This window comes from Cyprinodon variegatus, unplaced genomic scaffold, assembly GCF_000732505.1.
Source record: "Cyprinodon variegatus isolate N-32 unplaced genomic scaffold, C_variegatus-1.0 Scaffold192, whole genome shotgun sequence".
Taxonomy (NCBI): domain Eukaryota; kingdom Metazoa; phylum Chordata; class Actinopteri; order Cyprinodontiformes; family Cyprinodontidae; genus Cyprinodon; species Cyprinodon variegatus.
This window is the reverse complement of record NW_015150645.1, coordinates 768377-787346: the sequence shown is the minus strand read 5'-3', so window position 1 is coordinate 787346 and position 18970 is coordinate 768377. Positions and strand designations below refer to the sequence as shown.

Sequence of the window (18970 nt, the reverse complement as noted above, 5' to 3'; positions counted from 1 at the left end):
CCCCGTTAGGAATGGAGGTCATTTGGCTTTTTGTTAGCCTGCAATACCTGATACCTGTATATGCCTCTGAAAGGGGGGTTGTTAGGGGGGATTGTTGGCTTAGCTGAACAGACGAGGTTTTCTGTTCCTGTCTATGAAAATGGGGGTTGCGATGACAACGGGAAGGAATCAACTATCGCTGCATTGTAGGTTTTTTTGAAAGCTGAAATCTGAGTCCACCCCCTCTGTTTAAGGTTGTTTTTTCTTTCTTAACATAGATGGTTTCCTTCACGCCCCTGTCAAACCATCTGCCTTCTTTGTGCAAAATGTGGACGTTCCAATTTTTTGACCAAAAAAAAAAAATCCCATTACAGCAACTTCCATATGTGGTACTAAATCACCCAGTCCAATGGAGCAGCAGCATTTGCCATCTAGCATCTACAAACATGCAACATATGGTGCAGACACACATTTTTTCACAGTGATTGATTTGGTATTTTTTAAGCTACCGTTAAGCCTCCATTACACAGTGTAGAGAAAAGTGTCTAGACTTTCAAACAATGGCGCAAATGGTGATAATGCTTAACCAGCCTATAAATAAGAAGAGATTCTACCTGCTTGACTGTTTCAACTTAACATGGTGGACCTTACGCTCACAGATTTAGTCACACTGCTGTATTTAATGTAAAATTCCAACCATCAATGCTACTGCCCCTGGGTCCACCGTATCCTCCAAATGTGCTCCCAATTCGAAAGCCCAGGAACTACAACTGGACCACAGTACTATTAGCTGACCAGGACCAGAAAACTGTAATTCCGCTTTAGGGACATATCACCCAGATATCAGCGGTAGGGCAAGGATGCACTCAGGAGCTCAGAGAGGAGGAGCAGGAGTGCAGAACAAAAGGCTGGGCAGAGAGAACACCAGAGCAGAGAAGGTAGCAGGACTAGAATAGCTCTACAATAGTAGGATGCATTGCTGCAATGCCATTTACGCAGACAGGACTAGGGTTCTACATCATTTCAATGCTCTGTGCATTGATCAGGTTAGATAAAAGGCAATCACCCCAGGTTAAAACAGATTACTCTTTCTATATCAGTATTGATATCCAGCCTGATTTCTTATCTTTTTCAATTTCTTTAATTTAGATCTAACACATTTTTCTAAGTATCCCCTTAATTATTTTGAGCAGTATAAATTTCAAATACATAATTTAAAATTTAAAAATTAGATAAAAAGTTGGAATTTGGAGGGCTTACCGGTCTACTCCTTGAGGTGGAGACTGGTTGGTCTTGAGAAGATGACGATGAACCAGATGACCGTGATGATGAGGAATCAGAATCTGAGGAAGAGGAATCATCCGATAAAGATCTCCGTCGTACTTTTTTTCCTTCTTTATTTGCTTCTCTGTCCTGCTTTCCTTCAGGGATTGAAGAATCTATGCTTTGATCTTCTCCCTCAACAGGCTCTGCAGTCTTTGGCAATGTAGCCTCTTCTCTCGCCATCATGGGCCTTTCTTCTTTAGGATCTGAGTGAGCTGGAGTTGGGTTGGTGTTCAGGCTGTCAGAACCAGTCCTTGTAGATGCTACGGGTGCAGTGCTAACATCTTGGTTGGAATGAATTTGTGCGTCTTCTTGGTCAGTTGATGGCAAGTGTTGTCCTGGCTGACGTTCCCCAGCGCTTGTAGGTAAGGTGGCAAGAGGGGCTCGAGGCTGGGGGGTATCAGAAAATGTACGAGGCCGCTTAATAACAATCGAGGTTGAACCGGACTGAGGTCGTACTGGAGAGTCCCTGAAAAGGCGAGACTTCTTAAATGATGATTGTGGAGAGACAGTTGTGGAAATAGACTTAGCTGGTTGAGCTTCAGTCTGTGCCAAAGAAGTACGGACATTTTGCTGCTCTGGGGCAGCCTGGGTACTGACACCCAGCTTAGTGCCACTTCTAGGAGGAGAAACACTACCCCCTCTCTCTTTCTCTTGTTCCATTGCCTTGTCCTGCATTTCTTGCTCTAGAGCCCTCTCTTTTTCTACTTTTTCTTTCTGTAAAGCCTGTTCTCTCTCTTGCTCAAGAGCTTTCTCCCTCTCGACTCTTTCCTTTTCCAAGCGTTCTTGCTCAAGAGCTTTCTCGCTCTCGACTCTTTCCTTTTCCAAGCGTTCTTGCTCAAGAGCTTTCTCCCTTTCTATCCTTTCCTTTTCCAAACGTTCCTGCTCAAGAGCTTTCTCTCTCTCTATCCTTTCCTTTTCTAATCGTTCCTGCTCCAGTGCTTTCTCTCTCTCTATCCTTTCCTTTTCCAATCTCTCCTGTTCAAGAGCTTTCTCTCTCTCTATCCTTTCCTTTTCCAACCTTTCCTGTTCAAGGGCTTTCTCTCTCTCTATCCTTTCCTTTTCTAATCTTTCCTTCTCAAGAGCTTTCTCCCTCTCAATCCTTTCCTTTTCTAATCGTTCCTGCTCAAAAGCTTTCTCTCTCTGTATCCTTTCCTTTTCCAATCGTTCCTGCTCCAGTGCTTTCTCTCGCTCTCTCTTTTCCTTTTCTAATCTTTCCTTCTCAAGAGCTTTCTCCCTCTCAATACGTTCCTTTTCCATTCTTTCTTGCTCAAGAGCTTTCTCTCTCTCTATCCTTTCCTTTTCCAATCGTTCCTGCTCCAGTGCCTTCTGCCTCTCTATCCTTTCCTTTTCCAATCGTTCCTGCTCAAGAGCTTTCTCTCTCTCAAGCCTTTCCTTCTCCTTTCTCTCGGCTTCCAACACCCGCTCTCTCTCCAACCTCTCTTGCTCTAGAGCCCGTTCTTTCTCTATCCGTTCTTTCTCCTTGGCTCTTTCTAGCTCTAAGGCCTTCTCCATCTCCTCTCGTTCACGTTTTTCCTTCTCTTCCCTCTCTCTCTGCAGACGTTCTTCCAAAGCTCTACGTCTTTCAAGCTCTCTCTGCCTTTCCATCTCTATCGCCCTCTCTTGCTCCTCCCTCTCTTTAGCCAAAGCCTCCTCCCGCTCCTGTCTCTCTTTTTCAAGAGCAAGCTCTCGCTGCAAGACCCTTTCTCTCTCTTCTCTCTCTAAAGCCAACTGTTGCTCAATCATCTCCTGTTCTTGCCTCTCCAGCTCAAGTGCCTTTTGTCTTTCCAGCTCCATCATCCTTTCCCTCTCTCTTTCCTGGGCTGCAGCTGTTTTGCGTGCTCTCCCAGATTTTTGGATGTGGGCTGAATGTGTGCCTGGAATTATACTGGCAGACCCTAGACCATCTGGTGGCCCTTTGCCAGGAAACGCCATAAGTGAGGGTGAACCGCCATCTTGCCCATCACCTTTACCATCAGCACCGTGCCAACCTCCAGAAAAGGCACCCTCAGACTCCATTTTACGTGCCAGAAGGGTAAGAGGACCTGGCTTACGGTCAGCATGGCCACTTCTCTGTGGCTCTGGGCTGCTACTGCGGCTGCCGCTGCTGGAGGAGCCAGAGCTGGAAGAGCTTGGCGAGTGCCTGGCAACAGGGGGACTAGGTGGGCTCTGCTTTGGGGTGTCAGGTAAGGGAAATGATAATTCTGGAGGTGGGGATGGAGGTGGTGTTGGTTGGCGGAGCTGAGGTGACAAAAGGGAAGGAATGTGCTGCTGCTGAGGTTGTGGATGACGTGCTGCACCAGACCGTGCCGGACCGGAACGTGCTGGACCAGACCTTGCTGCACCAGACCGTGCTGCAGGTACTCTGGCTGGTTCTCTGAGGCTTCTTCTTGGAGCCCTGTTTCCCCAGTCTTCATCATCATCGCCATCTTCCTCACTGTCATCATCATCGCTTTCGCCTGCAACTTCACCGGAAGCCGAACCTCGTTCTGACCTCTGCTCTGAGGCAGGAGCTCGCATGGCCTTAGAGCCAGAAGCAGGGGGACTGGACACATCTGCCTCCTGACTCCTGTTTCCCTGTCCTGAATTAACTGAACCAAAGAATCCCTCTCCATCTGAGGACCCAGGTGGTCTGTGCTGCCCTGCTGGTGTGACTTCCTAAGAAGTAGCAAAATAAGAATTGATTAGGAAAATCATAATTAGCAAAATGATTCACAAAAGTTTTACATTCCCTTCAATGCATTAATGGTAGCGATTTGGTTTATAGAGGCAAAATACCATATAACCAAACTAATGTAAACATAATTTTCTGCTTATTAAATTAATTCAGTTTTTATAGTCACAATACCCAGTGAAATAGAATGCCTTTAAAATTGACTTGCCTGTCTACCTATCTGAAAGACTTAACAATGAGAACATTTAACAGGAACACAGCCAAGACACTTATACAATGTCTGGAGGAGCTCCAGAGATCAAAAGCTAAGGTTGAAGCATGTGTCGGCTAAAGAGAAATTGTCTGTTTAGTCCACATGTGTAAATTACCTTTATGAAAAACAAAACATTGCTCAAAGAAGTGCGATTAAAAGTTTGCCATAAGTCCACAACAGAATCACAGAAAACCTATGGAGAAAGGTGTCCGGGCTAGATGACACCAAAACAAACTTTTTCTGATGTGCAAAATTCTGTGTGCAAAAAAATAACATTGCACAGAAATCTGAGCACTCTGACTCTGGTGTGTGGTCACGCTATAATGTTACGCTTTTGTTTTTTTAGAGGTTAGGAAAAAAAAGCGTGTCAGATTTAATAAAATAGTCCATAGAACTTACTATAAAGAAAATTTGTAAAAAAAAAAAAAAGAAATCACAACTAGGGTCAAAGTTCCCATTCTAACAGAACAACAAGTCTTTATATACAATAGAGCTGCTACTAATAATTACTTTGTAAATTATTTCATCTGTTGGTTATTCTTCTGAGATTAATCGATTAATAATCGATAGCCAAAGAATCTTTAAAGAAGACTTTTTATGAAATTAAACCAGGTAAAAAACTTTCCCACTTGTGGAGCTCTAGATAGAGCAAACTGACAGACATTTTGTTCTCCACACAATCTTGGTATAATTTCTGCTCTAAGTGGGTTGCCCTGTCAGCTATAGGTATATTTTAGAGACTATACTTCAGTTGACAATTAATCAATTACTAAATTAGTTGACAATAATTTCAATAATCAATAAATCACCATTAATCTGATTAGTTGTTTTAGCCAAGAAACACCAAGCACCAACACCAAGAAATACAATTAAAAGGTTTTGGTGAAAGCATATGTGTGTGGGAATGACCCAGTCAATAGTCACATCTTAATCTAATTATGATATACGTAGCAAGACTTTAAATGTGTGATGTTCAAAGACTCTCTTCTTTTAATCTTACTCACTTTTAGCATAATCCAAATACCAGAAAAATAGGGAAAAATATCTACATCTGGAAGTACAATTCTCCGCTGTTACAGCAGCAAAAAGACATTCTTCAGAGCATTGACTCATACTTGTTGAATACAAATGAATACCAAAACTTTCAGTTTATAAGTGGGAAAAAACAAACCAAAAAAACCCCCCAAAAAACATCCATATTTTTTTCAACTTTCCACAAAGAAGGTCAAAGTTGAAGATTATAATCTGGCAAAAATGGAAACAGTTTAAGGTGCAGATTTATACATGGCCCATTGACGTATCCCAAGGAAATGTTAAAACATTCTGCATGCATGAACTAACAACAACAACAAACATAACAAAAAAAAAAAAAAAAACACATCCAAACCTGTGCAGGAGGAGGGCATGGCGTACTGTTGTTAACCTGTGTGTGGACCTCTTGCTCTGTTTACAAAAGGAAAATTACAATTTTTTTTTACAACAATCCAACAAAGTCCACAACAAATAACACTGATGGGATTTCCTACAGCTCTTACCATTTGTATCATATGCTTCACGGGCCTCTCTCTCAAGACGCTGCCTCAGGAGCTCTTGCTGCTTGGCCAGATACTGTTTGATAAAACTGTTCTGGCTCATTTCCTCACCAATCTAAATATAGATATATTACAAGAGAAAAAAAGAGGAAAAAAAATTAGCAGGTGCAATCCTGCAGAGCCAACTGAATGTACCTTCACCAAAAATCTATGAAGAATTGTGTTAACACACATTCAGTTATTTATACATCAGACATTAGTACTTAAAAAGACTGTCAGTCTTTGAATTGAAAATAAAAGCATCTTTGAGGTTTACCTGAGAGTTAGGCTGCAGTCCAACATGTGGAGTAGAGGTTTTCTGCAAATTCTCCAGCATGAGAGCCTGTTAATGAGACAAGAATATTTATTATTAAGGGAGAAACATGGAGAGTACCACTCCCCAGAATTAAGTTACAGTATTTTACTTTTAAACATTGTGTTGAATTACAACAAAACAATTTATGATTTTTTTTTCATTCCATTTCTTTTCCTGTCTCGCTTATCCCGAACGGGGTCATGAGGGATGCTGGGCATCTCCAGCTGTCTAGAGGCGAGAGGCGCGGTACACCCTGGACAGGTCGTCAGTCCATCGCAGGGCAACACAGAGACAGACAACCATTCACACCTAAGGAGAGAAGCCAATTAACCTACCAGTCATGTTTTTGGACTGTGGGAGGAAGCCGGAGTACCCAGAGAGAACCAACACATGATCAGGGAGAACACGCAAACCCCATGCAGAAAGACCCCGGCTGGAAATCAAATCCGGAACCTTCTTGCTGCAAGGCAGCAGTGCTACCCACAGCACCACTAAGCAGCCCACCTCTTAATGGATTTTACCAGTATTAAAAAATTATATATAAACACGTAATTAATAAGTATGAAGCAAAGGAAAAACTTTTAGTATTGGAAATAAAAAAAATCTGAAAAATTCGGCTATTCAATTAAATCTGTGCATGAGTCTGTACTTATTAGAACCATATTTGTTTTTTTTTTTACACTTTTATATCGTTCAGAGTGTGTCTACCAGGACTGCATATAGTGAGGCTGTGATTTTTTTTAATTATTTCTCAGTCAGAATGGATGCAGAATAAGTCGTAAAACCGTCAACTAGATTCTCCAATGAAGATGAGTTGTATCAGGTTGTAAAACAGACCAGTAAAATAAAGAGTCGCCACAAAATCCTTACTGCAGATTTACATAAATGGGCTTTGACGAAAACAGTGATTCAGATCTACAAAAATCTAATTCATCCTCTGCATTCGTCTTTTGGGCTGGTGACATTTGGTAGGGAACTAAGAGCCCGGTTAATAAAAACAGACCGGTATCAAAACTCAAACACTCCCTCTGCCATGACCATTCTGAAACAGGAATACTTTCAGTTAGTAACTGCTTAGATCATTGTGGGATACCCCTAATTTATTTAATCGCTTATTTATTTTAATGGTGTCTATGGATCCCTTTTATTTTATTTTTTTTAAGATAAAAGGTATTTCTCATAACTCAGCTTTCCTCCCACAGTCCAAGAACATGCCTGTTAGGTTAATTATCTTCTCTAAATTTAAATTAAAAGAGTGTGTGTGTGTGTGTGTGTGTGTATGGTTGTGTGTCTCCGTGTTGCCCTGCAACAGACTGGTGACCTGTCCAGGTTGTACCCGGCCTCTCGCCCACCACCACCACGACCCTGACAATATTAAGCAGGAGAAGACTGGTAGATGGATGGTATTTCTTAGATTTTATGTGCATTACATTTTGTTTGGATCCAAGAGAGGTGGCGAAAATTGGTGGATGAAGAGGATCATTAAACTGGTAAAGTGAAAACTTTAACACAAAGTACTTGAAGTGTTGCTGAAGTTTTAGCCTTACAATTAGGTATTTGTTTTTTCAGGGAACGCTGTTCTTTCTGCTTTCTTTCTGTTTTTAGAAACCATGGTTCTACTATCAAGCAGGTTTTACTCTGGGGATTATACGTTCAGACGGATGTGTAGTGATTTTTATTTTTTATATCACTAAGCTTTCATTTAGAATAGTTTGGCATGGCTTTTCTCATCAAGCTTCCATTAATTTATATGCAATTTATGCGAGCAAATGATTTGCAGTTGTCCTATCAAGAGTTACTCCCACACTAACACAGTCACAATATGCATCCTGATGTTTGTGGGTGTGATTGTTAATTTCTCCCAGCATCTGTTGGGGTCACAGCTTCAAAGCCAATGACTTAAAGAAGCTGAACAAGCTCACAAAAAAAAGACAGTTTTGTTCAGGGAAGCCCTTTAGAATCTAGAGATTTTACAAAGAGGGATTTTTCATAAAATGAAGGACGCTATGAAGAGACGTGAGCATCCTCCTCAGTAGAATGTTAAGCAACAACAGTGTCAGTCAAAGGCTTCTCCATATCTGCAGTAAGGCAGGCTGCTACTGAAGATCCCTCTCCCATACCTCCATCAACATCTCCAACAACTCACTGAAGAAACCCCTAGTAGTTACGCAACAACATTAGATAATTTTTTATCCGAATTGAACTATCCTTGCATTCTCAGTCTAAGCAGAAGGCCATTTCTAAAACACTCCGTGTGAAGTTCAAAGCTGGTTGAATACTTATTTAATGACTTCTGAAGAAAGCTGGTTGCACTGGACTTTATGTCAGGCTTCCAGACCAACAGTCATCAAACAGATCCCACCACACATGAACATTTCGAAGTAAGCAGCTGAAAGATGTATGCAAAGGGTGGTGTATATCTACATCACATAAAATGCCACAAACATATAATTCCATTCTGAGAATATAATGTGACAAAATTTTAAAAAGGCGATGGGGCCTAAATCTTTGCAAAACACTATGTAAGCAAATTATTTCATCCATCTTCTTAGTTTGTGATATGATATCTGTATATCTTTATTGATACAGTTTAGAGAAATTAAGCAAGCTTATTAAAAGTAAACAAGAGTAATTTAAGTCACGCCAGAGATTTCTTCCCATTAAAAGAGAGTTTTTCCTCTCCACTGTCGCTTCAAGCATGCTTGGTTTGAGGGATTGCATCTGAGTCAATGAGTTGATGCAATCCACTGGTTTTCCTTAGATAGAAAACTTTGAATCTATTTGACTGTATGATCTGGTGAACTGTAAAGTGCCTTGAAATGACATGTGTTGTGAATTGGCGCAATAGAAATAAACTGAATTGAAGTTGACACTGGGAGCTACTTAAAAAAATGACTAAAACTAAATAAGTCTAAGTTTTACATACAGCAGATTAATGAACTGCATGTATGCACAATTTAAGAAGTAAGCACAAGTTATTAAATACTAATTAAAAATGTAATATAATGAAAAGTGTCGTCATTTTCTCCCTACCATTGCTCAAATAAAACCATAATGTGTCAAAAACATTTACACAATGTAGCAACAAGTGATATAAAGTCCCAAAGGAACCCTAATACTTTGCCATATGAAATGTCAATAAGCTCTGTTGACATTTACGACTTCACATAAAAAGTTAAAAATATATATCAAAAGGTTTCAAGCACTGACATTTGTGTACTACATTATTTACTACAGTTCAGCGGGCACAGCTTGCACAGACCGCGGTGTTTGACGGGACAGAGAATGATCCCAAGTTTCATGGCGGAATCTGTCGAATGTAAACAAAGTGTCACAAACAAACATGACTGACAAAAAGAGGCCACCGCAGCTCACTATCTGGGTTTATTTTGCTGTGGACAGCAGTGTGTACACAGCAGCGAGCCAGCGGCTCAGGCCAGCGCTCATTTCGCTGCGTTAGCAACGGGAAGCTAACAGGCTAACAGCACAACAAACAGTTTATGGCTAGCTAAGAAGTTAACTGAACTGCGCTGCAAGCTAAGAGACCGGTGGGGCTGGAGAAACAGAACTGCAATGAGCAAGTATACCAAACAAGCACGCAATAAACCTCTGAGGTCCGTTTGTAAAACTCCACTCCTCATCTAGGCAGTAACGACACTCAGTTATCGGCCCTCTCCGGAGAGCATCAGCCCGTCTCTGCGTTAACGCTAGCTGGGGATCCTCCAGCGGAACCGCATTCTGCGGTAAAACCCTTACCCCTTTAAGTCTTTTGACGAGAGCATTCTTTTGTCCGCTTTTCGACAGCCCCCGCTCTTCCAGAGCCGCTTTAAGGTCTGCTACGCGGAGCGACTGGAGCGGTCTCCCGTCCAGCGTAACGTCTTCGAGATCCGCCATTTTCCGTTCCTCTAGTCAGTTCCCAGCGAGTACGCCGAGCACCGCCTTCCTCCACCCTGCGTCACGGCCTTCCACTTCCCGGTGGTGGAACAAATCGAGTTGCCCTGTGACGACGCGCCTTCGCTTTTCAGTTGCGGCTTCGCACTAGGTTTTACGGCTTCAGTGTTGCATTAAGGTCATACGGAAGAGGATTAGGGCCACTGAAAAAAAAGTTAACTGATTTTAAAATTTTATTTCAGTATAAAAAAGTCAGAATTCTGACTTCAATCTTAGAATTCTGAGAAAAAAAGTCAGAATCCTGAGAAAGTTAACTGATTTTTATTTTTTTTTTTCAGTATAATGAGAAAAAAGTCAGAAGTCTGACTTTAATGTTAGAATTCTGAGGAAAAAAAAGTCACAGTTCTGAGAAAAAAAATCTGAATTCTGAAATTTAAGTCAGAATTGTGAGAAAAAAGTCAGAATTCTGAGATTAAGTCAGAATTCTCAGAAAAAAAGTCAGAATTCTGAGATTAAAGTCAGAATTCTGAGATTAAAATTTCTGACTTTCTGACAGAATTCTGACTTTTTCCCCATATTAAATTGAATTAAAAGTAAAAAAAAAAACAAAACAAAAAAACAGTTAACTTATTTTTCATTTTTTCACCGGCCCTAATCCTCTTCCATAATGTCAAACTGCCTATTAGATTAAAAATATCAAAAATAATTTGATGATTTTTATGTATTTTCTCCAATGAGGAATTCTCAGGTAAAGCCAAAACGGGAGAAAGGTATATAGCAGCTACTTAAGGGGTGAATTATGGTCCTGGTAGCCTCAATGAGAACTGTAACTCAAAAATGTCCATTTTAAATTTTTGTACACACTACGGAAAGCTTACAGAGTTCGATATACACATTTGAAACTTCAAGATAATTCCAATTTTTTGCTGCTCTTATGCTTAATTTGAGGACAATAAATCACAAAATTGCTTGAATTATCTACAAGGTGAAAAGACTAGTACTCTCGGGCTGAGCAAGAAAAGAAAAAATTGAAACATTAAAACACCACCTAATCCTTCATAACTGTTTTGTCATTTTCTTTTTTATTCAATAACATAAAAAAAATAAGTTATATATCATACAGTCAATTTCATTCATGGAAATGTATCAGAAATGTATCAAAATGTATCAGAGTGGTTTTTAAGTAACCTAATATATTTATTTTAATAGGACTGTATTTGAAATTAAAATATATATCTTACTGTACAAGATGTACTTGAATGCACCATGACGATTTATTGCCAGTGGCCGTAAAACGTCGAGTAAAAACGCAACAGCTTGAACGCGGTGGAATATTTGATGGAAACAGTTTTGGACACAACACCTCTTACAACTATAAACAATATCGATATGAAATAAATATAACAGATTACACAATTCAATAGCATGGATTCATATGTTTTCTATATCGTACATTCTCATTCGTGTTTTTAATCTTTTTAAAAGTTAAAAACAACATCTTGCGCAAAACGTGCGCAACTTTCCCCCCCCGAGGATCTGTTCTTGTAGACGGCTTCCGGTTTTCTGTGTATTTTCTGCAGCTACAGGATTACTGCCAAGCAGACGTTACTGTGCTCAAAATATGAGCAAAAATGACGTAGTTAAAGTTTGAAGAACGCCACGTTTCTTAATTAAACAGCTGCTGTTAAAAGATGCTCACTTTAAATCAGCGCCCCGGCGGTGCTTTTATTTAAGCTGCATGTAAACAAAGCAGGGAGGTGTTTTTTCTTCTGCCGCTCGCCTTTCAGACTTGTTAAGGGAACTTTTCCTGACTGAAATTACCTCCTCAGAAATGTCGTGGTTTAGTCAGGTCAGTCAGGGTCCATACCAGCAGCAGGCCGCTGACGGCCAACGACTTACAGCCTCCAACATCCTCAGTAGTCCCTTTAATCCCACAAGTATTCCAGCAGGATCAGCGATCCAGAGCATCGGCGGGGCAGGCCTGTCCTCCACGGGCCCGTTTGACCTCCCATCGGTTCCTCCCGGTGCAACAAGTCCTCCCAGCCTGGAGAAGCTCACCTGTTCTGGCCGTGACAGACAACCAGAGCCCATCTCCTATGTGACCTTCCAGGAGCAGCGCTGCGTCCTGAGCTGGTTCCAAGGCTGGAATGCTCCCCAGAAGGAGAGGTTCCTGCAGGATCTCGTCGGGAAAGCCGTGCCGGGGAAAGTGTGCACCCTCCTAGACTCACTCAGTACCCTTCAGGTAATCCTATAACTGTCCCAGGTCTACACCAGTGGTGTCAAAACTACACACATTTGTTACTCGACCCTTTATAGGGCAAGTTACTTTCTTTGATCACTTGTAGACCCCTTATAAATGGAGTCCCCCCGTCCCTTAGTGAAATCTAGAAGCACTAGATCTATATCCAGCCATTCAGCAAAGATCCTGCTACATGGCTGCACATCTTATTTTGGTATTTGCCCAACTAGATGAGCCCTTGGATGATATATTACCTAATATAAATTAAATTTGAAGAAAAAAAGTTAAGTCAAGAAAAAAAAGGTAAAAAGCTCATCAATCAATCAATCAATCAAATTTATTTGTATAGCCCTTTACAATAGCCAAATGGTACCCTGAGTACTTTACAACAAAGCCATAAAACAACACATAACACCCTAGTCAGAATTAAATGCTAATTTAAAAAAAGTGGGTCTTTAGCTTTTTAAAAAAAAAAAAAAAAGGCTGAGGTCAGTAGTGGTGCGGATGTCAGGTGGTAGTTTGTTCCACAGTCTGGGAGCAGCGATGGCAAAAGAACGATCGCCCCACTGTTTGAGTCTTGACCTTGGTACCTCTAACAGAAGCTGACCTGAGGAGCTCAAAGCTCTGCCACAATTGCAAAAACTTAAAATCTCAGACAAGTAAGAGGGGGCCAGGCCATGAATGGCATTAAAAACAAACAGCAGAAGTTTAAAATCAATTCTAAAACGGACTGGAAGCCAGTTGAGTCACGATAGCACAGGGGTAATATGTTCACGCCTGGACGTGCTTGTTAAAAATTGGGCAATCATTGAAAAGTTTAAAAGTTAATAAGCCTAGTTAACAATTACATTTAGGTTTGATGCCTCTTAGCAAGGGAGTAAATATCGGTAAGCGGAGACTGCAGTTGCATAGGGGCTTCTGACCTCTTAGGGGCCCCGTCATGAACACCCGGTAGCCCCCCTGCGCAATTGTGGACTAGGTCATACGTATCTTTGCAGATGTAATTGTGCCAAAAATTTCTCTTACACCCTTCTGTTCCTAATTTAGTTGAATGGACCTTATTCATACCCCAACACATGCCAGATTTCAACATGATGGTGAGGCGTTTAAACACAACACCAATAGCAAAGCAGACAGTGGTACTTTTAATTACTATGTTTATAACTGAGTATAGTTTATTAGACAGTTGGTAAAAAAAAATACACTCATATAATATGTTTCAAACCGCAATAAAGATCTTAAAAGAACAATGTATTTGAGTTTTTTTTTACACTACGACTTGGAATTATGTGTAATCCAGATTAGATTAAATCCCTAACCATGACGTCACCTAATTAAATGGCTGCCAAGCCAGCTAGGTTTAAAACACAGGGTGGAGTAAATAACAGATGAACTGGTGTCAGGTGAACCGGGTGTTGTACTTCACATGGGGAGCACCCAGATAATGTTGCCTATTGTTGTGTCATTACGCCATTGCCTATAAGGCTATGCTGTACCAAAAAATGTGTTTCTCTCACTCTTAGAGTGTTTTTCATGAGTTTCTTAAAAAAAACGCTTTTGTTATTTTTCTTAATATATTTGGGAAAACTGGCGTTTCTTGTTATTACATTTACATTAATTTCTGCCATCAAAATATCAATTTTTTTTATGTTACAATGGTAATAAGGTTCTTTTCCTGGTTTCCAATAACACTATTAGCAAGAACACTGGAAAAAATGTAAATTTAATCTTTCTTAAAATAAGTGCATTTGTTCTTGGATTGAGGAGGCAAAAGAGACACCTTGCCAATGGAACAAGACAATTTACATTTAAAATAAGAAGACACAACTTCATTGTCTTATATCAAGTGCATGTTATCCAATTATCTTATTCTAAGAGCAAAAATACTCACTCCATTGGCAAACTATCTCATTTACCAACTAAAATTAAGGGTAAATACACCTAATTTAAGAAATTTGTACTTATATCTACATATTTTTTCAAGTGAAATTTTGATTTTCAAAGTATTTCACTGAGTGCCCTATAAAGGTTTAAGTGAAAGTATAGATACTGACTTTTCTAAAAAATACTGGTTAAAGTTGAAGTATCAACTTTACCTCTTTACTTAAGTCAAAGTGAAAAAGGATGAGCTCCAAAAACTACTTAAAGTATAAAATATCCCTTAAAGAAAGAAAGCCAGATTCCACTATATAAATCGAAAAGCTCAGTTTACGACTATTTCTAAAACTTCTTTGAGATAGGGCCAAGGATGAGGGAGGTCTTGTTGGTCTCCGTCTCCCGATACGCTCTCGCCTGTGTCTGACCTTTCTGACATTTCAGCATCTTGTACTCAATCTAACATTGTAGCATGGCATAGATAATTCACGTTTGCAGTTTGAAGAACACCTGCTTGCTTCTAATGATTTCCTTTAACTAACCAATGAGTGTTTGCGTTATATGACTCATCCAATTATACTAGTTTTCACTAGATGTGGATGGAGCCAATGATCTGCATTGGATGGAGCACATGATGTAAAATAAATATTTATAAACATTAAACCGAAGCCAAGAGTTACGAGTAATGTTGTTTTAAAAATGTAAGGAATAGAAAGTACAGATACTTGTGTGAAAATGTAATGAGTAGAAGTCAGACGTAAGAAGAAAAATAAGTAATGGAGTTGATTTAATTGATTTTATTATTACAGACTCAAGGTCCAATATACATTAAAAGAAAACAGATACACTAAGAATAAAAAAGAATAAGAGTACAACAGAGAAGGTGCCTAACCCTTCAGGAGGTAATTATACCAATGTCTCCAAAGCACAGATGAGTATTTAACTGCACTATATTTGCCATTGGTCATCAGTAAAATAATTCTATTATTAGACTCATTTAGACGACAAATAAATTTATACATAAGCTTTCTCAAAACAGCCATAAAAGTCCTGACACTAACAGATACAAACAATTTACTGGCACTGGTCCATCTGGGCTTATTTAACAAAAGTCTTAGTGCATCATTATAAGCCACCTTCAACTTATGAAAACTGGCTTTTTTAAAGTTGCACCACAAATGTGCCGTATACAGTGATGTGCAATATAATCTGAACAAGTTCAGTTTCACTTCGTCAGAACAGAATCCAAACTTCCGGACAAGGATAAAGTAAAGTAAAGTATAGATACCTAAAAAGTACTTAAGTACACTAACACAGTATTTGTGCTTCGTTACTTGACACCTCTGGTCTAGACACACCTTTTGGGATTACACAACATTTTTTGACTTAATTGTTGCATTCTGACAGGTCAAAGACAAACTTCCCAACATCTTCGAGTGCCAGCTGCGGCTGTGGACCCAGTGGTTTGAGTCCTGGGGGGAAGATGAGAGGAATCATTTTCTGCACATGCTGGAAGAGAAGGACCCCATGTTTGTTTCCCACTTCTACAGGAGTGTAGCAGGCACAGCAGGGAGAGAATAATACCAGCTCTCCATCAGAGGCTGCAGGGAGCCTGTGGTAGGGTTTCTTTAGGGTTCTCCCACACCTATGAGTTTACATTTTTTTTTCCCAGATTCATTTATTTAGATCTCTCAGCCAACTTTAGAAAAGCAAAGTTAAGTATGAGTTTAAATCAAAGGTTTATACACTGTTCAGACTTCTAATGTGGATTTTTGAAACTGTCAATGCAAACAGAACTGATGGATGGTGGATAACCATCGGATGAGTACATGGATGGATAGACAGAGAGAGGCGCATTCTTTTTGAATAAAAACTCCCATTAAATGCAAACTGATTGGAGCAACTTCATTAGATATTTTTCATGCAGGCAACTGGACAGGGGATACGATCCTGAAATAAATAACCTTGTATGAATAGTTTTTTTTCACTTCAAATTGCGGTCAAAGTCTTAAAAAAATTCTTAGACTCTCTCTGGAGCCGCACGAGTGAGGATTTTCCTGGCTGATAAATGTTTCCAGTTTTCCTTTGAGGTCTGACTTACCGACTCTGACCAATTCCTGTTTATTTCCGAAAGGGCTGCAATGCACCAAAGAGAAAAAATGGGCTTCGGCTTTTTTTGTCGTTTTGAGTAGGGACCAGGGAATGAAGGAATTATGAGAATATCCCAAATTTTTATTAAGCTCAGTAAAATAAGTGAATAAACTTAAGTGATTTCAGTTTATGTCTATGTAGAACCAGAACTTTGGGAGTTCTTTGTTTAGATATTATTAGATTTTCATTGGATACTATTGAAGGAAATCTCTCCATCAGCTTACTAGAGTGTCCCTGCTTTTCTAAACCAAACCCTATTTTGTTTTTTACACTCAGAGAACTCCGTTCTTTACTGTGATGAATCCTTTGTGATCACTTGATGTGAGTTTTTCTACAGATTTGTAATATTTCTCAAGACAAACATGTTAATATTAAAACCATGTTGTGTTTTTTATGAAGTTGGATGGTTTGGTTTCATTAAAACAAGTTTATAAGACTGGGTGCACTCTGTTTTTTTTTTTTGGAAAAGATGTTAACAATGCCGGGAGAAACAAGTCACAAATAATCACAATCACAAAGACAAAATGTGTAAATGCCCTTTAATTCAGTAGAATATTCCACTGTGAAAACATTTGTTCACCAGGGAGACGCTTGTTAGACAATGTGACAAAACCGAACTTGTAGCTTAATTAATCCAGTCAGTTGATCCTGGATTAAGTGAAACTATTGGGTTGGAATTATCAATATCTTCAACACAATAGTTGAGAAAGGGATAGATGTTGCCTGTAAAATCGTGACCTGTGAACGAGTACAGATGCGATCTGGCTGTAGCGTCATAGAAGGAAACCTGTCCCTTCTCATAGTCTAGCAGAATTCCCAGCGTGACGGGAAGCCTATTAACCTTCAGAGTGTGAGATCTCCTATCAATGGCTTTGAGTTCCTGCTGTTTGTTCAGGACTATGGTCCAGTAACCGTATGAGGGCTTGAAGGTTAACGACCCTTTCCTCCTTGCTGCATCGCTGGCCATCCCAATGTGGTAGCAGTTCTTCTCCGCTACATACACCTCCCAGTAACGGCGGCCGCTTGAGTAGCCGGTTGCACCCAGGACGCCGAGTGTCACGTCGAACCTGTCGGGGTTGTTCCGGACCTGGACCCTGTTGGTGGTGTATACCTCGGTGTTGTTGGCAGACAGAACTATTCTCGGATGTGCCGTATTTGGATCCCAGGTGACTCTCTCTGGAAAATAAAAATATTGATTCACCACATGTTTAAAAAAACGTAGAACACAAAGTTTGCACGCAATATCTGTCACCAAACTTATAGTGAAAACCCTTGAGTGTGACTCACCGCCATGGATGGTCCTGTCGTCCACCTTATTTAGTTTCTTCACTACATCTGAGCAAAAAAATAAAAACATGCCTTGATGGTTCTGGTCTGAGCACATATTTAGCTTGTGATTCTGAGGGAAACGTACTGTCGTAGTCCTCCTGCAATTGATCCTTCTCCTGGCGCAGTTCCTCGATTTCATCCTGCAGCTGTTTGAGGGCGGCGTCCTTTTCCTGAAGGAACTGATGGAGAAGATCTGCATCCTCCTGGCACTGCTGCAGCTGTCTATTTTGGTCTGTTATATGAGACGTTCAATTAAAAAAAAACAATTCAACTAAACGAATCAGTAGAACTTCATCTACACAGTGATAGTCATTGATGATCTCTGACCTTCACAGTTAGGGCTGGCTTTGCAGCAGTTTTCCAGCTCTTCCACCTGTTGCTTCAAGTCTGATTGATAGAATTTCACACCAACCAACCAACACAAGAAATGCAAACGGAAAGCTTAGAAGATTGAGAAACTATGAGATAAAGAAAACTATTTAAGATAAATCAAGTCGGACCAAAACATAGACAAACTCATCTGTTGGTTTAATGACTCGAGGCTAACATGAGGGCAATTATCGTTACTACTAATTAAACCCTTTAAACTTGCATCTAGTTCTCCAAAATCAAAGTTAAATGTTAATTTTTTTTTCAACCTTAGATGTATTTATTTTTTGAAAAGAAAGATTTTATCTGTCCTGGCTAGTAATAATTTTCAGATCAGTGCAGAGGAAGCAATCGGTTTACTGAGAGATGTTGAGATGTAGGTTTCGTTAAGGTTACTGAGACTAAACAGACATAAAGCTACAGGACTTTTTGCCAGCTTTGTACCTCTGTTGGTGCTTTCGAGTCTGTTGTTCTCTTTTTCTTGCCTTTTCCGTCGTTCCTGGGCTGAAAAGAGAGAAGCATTGCCTGAACCAAGTGCCATATGTTCTTTGACCTTCTTATGACATATATTGTGCCTCAGAAAAGTAATCATACCCCTTGAACATTGTTTTACATCACAAGCATTTTCGTATGTGTAAGGAGCTCTGGAATGGGAGGAAAAAGCTCGGCTAGTTCAGTCGGTAGAGCATGAGACTCTTGGCGAATGCATTTTTGACTGTTTATATTTGCACTGCTGACTGTTTATTCACAGTACCAATTGTTTACATACACATTTCCATTAACGTACTTAAACTGTAATACGCAATTACCTTCCACTGCACTTTAATTTAGATAGCTTCTGTGCAAACTTTATTTATTCATTTTATAGTAAAACCTAACTGTATATATGCTATTGTATATAGCTGTAAAAACCCTTTTTACAGTGATATCCACCTGTATATTATATTCGGTACATATCCTGCTGTAAACTTAGTCCATAACACTAGTTATCTATATATTA

At 39.8% G+C, this 18970-nt stretch overlaps 3 protein-coding genes across 3 annotated transcripts in view; 1 reads left to right on the top strand and 2 right to left on the bottom strand.

Moving 5' to 3' along the window:
* Positions 1-10042, bottom strand: part of acin1 (apoptotic chromatin condensation inducer 1) — a 20989-nt gene extending 10947 nt beyond the window's left edge. The window contains exons 1-5 of the mRNA XM_015379437.1: positions 9873-10042; positions 6078-6143; positions 5765-5876; positions 5617-5672; positions 1213-3960 (exon numbers count right to left, since the gene is read on the bottom strand). Coding sequence (XP_015234923.1) covers positions 1213-3960; positions 5617-5672; positions 5765-5876; positions 6078-6143; positions 9873-10010 — 3120 coding nt within the window. The 5' untranslated portion in view covers positions 10011-10042. The remainder of the gene's footprint in view (positions 1-1212; positions 3961-5616; positions 5673-5764; positions 5877-6077; positions 6144-9872) is intronic.
* Positions 10043-11567: 1525 nt separating this feature from the next.
* On the top strand, positions 11568-16700 carry LOC107087709 (chromosome unknown open reading frame, human C14orf119). The gene is made up of 2 exons (XM_015379433.1): positions 11568-12249; positions 15529-16700. Exons 1-2 carry the CDS (start codon positions 11839-11841, stop codon positions 15700-15702), a joined length of 585 nt encoding a protein of 194 aa, XP_015234919.1. The 5' UTR covers positions 11568-11838; the 3' UTR covers positions 15703-16700.
* A 56-nt stretch (positions 16701-16756) lies between these two features.
* Positions 16757-18970, bottom strand: part of LOC107087713 (putative leucine-rich repeat-containing protein DDB_G0290503) — an 18747-nt gene continuing 16533 nt past the window's right edge. The window contains exons 37-41 of the mRNA XM_015379436.1: positions 18415-18474; positions 17929-17988; positions 17687-17833; positions 17560-17607; positions 16757-17448 (exon numbers count right to left, since the gene is read on the bottom strand). Coding sequence (XP_015234922.1) covers positions 16898-17448; positions 17560-17607; positions 17687-17833; positions 17929-17988; positions 18415-18474 — 866 coding nt within the window. The 3' untranslated portion in view covers positions 16757-16897. The remainder of the gene's footprint in view (positions 17449-17559; positions 17608-17686; positions 17834-17928; positions 17989-18414; positions 18475-18970) is intronic.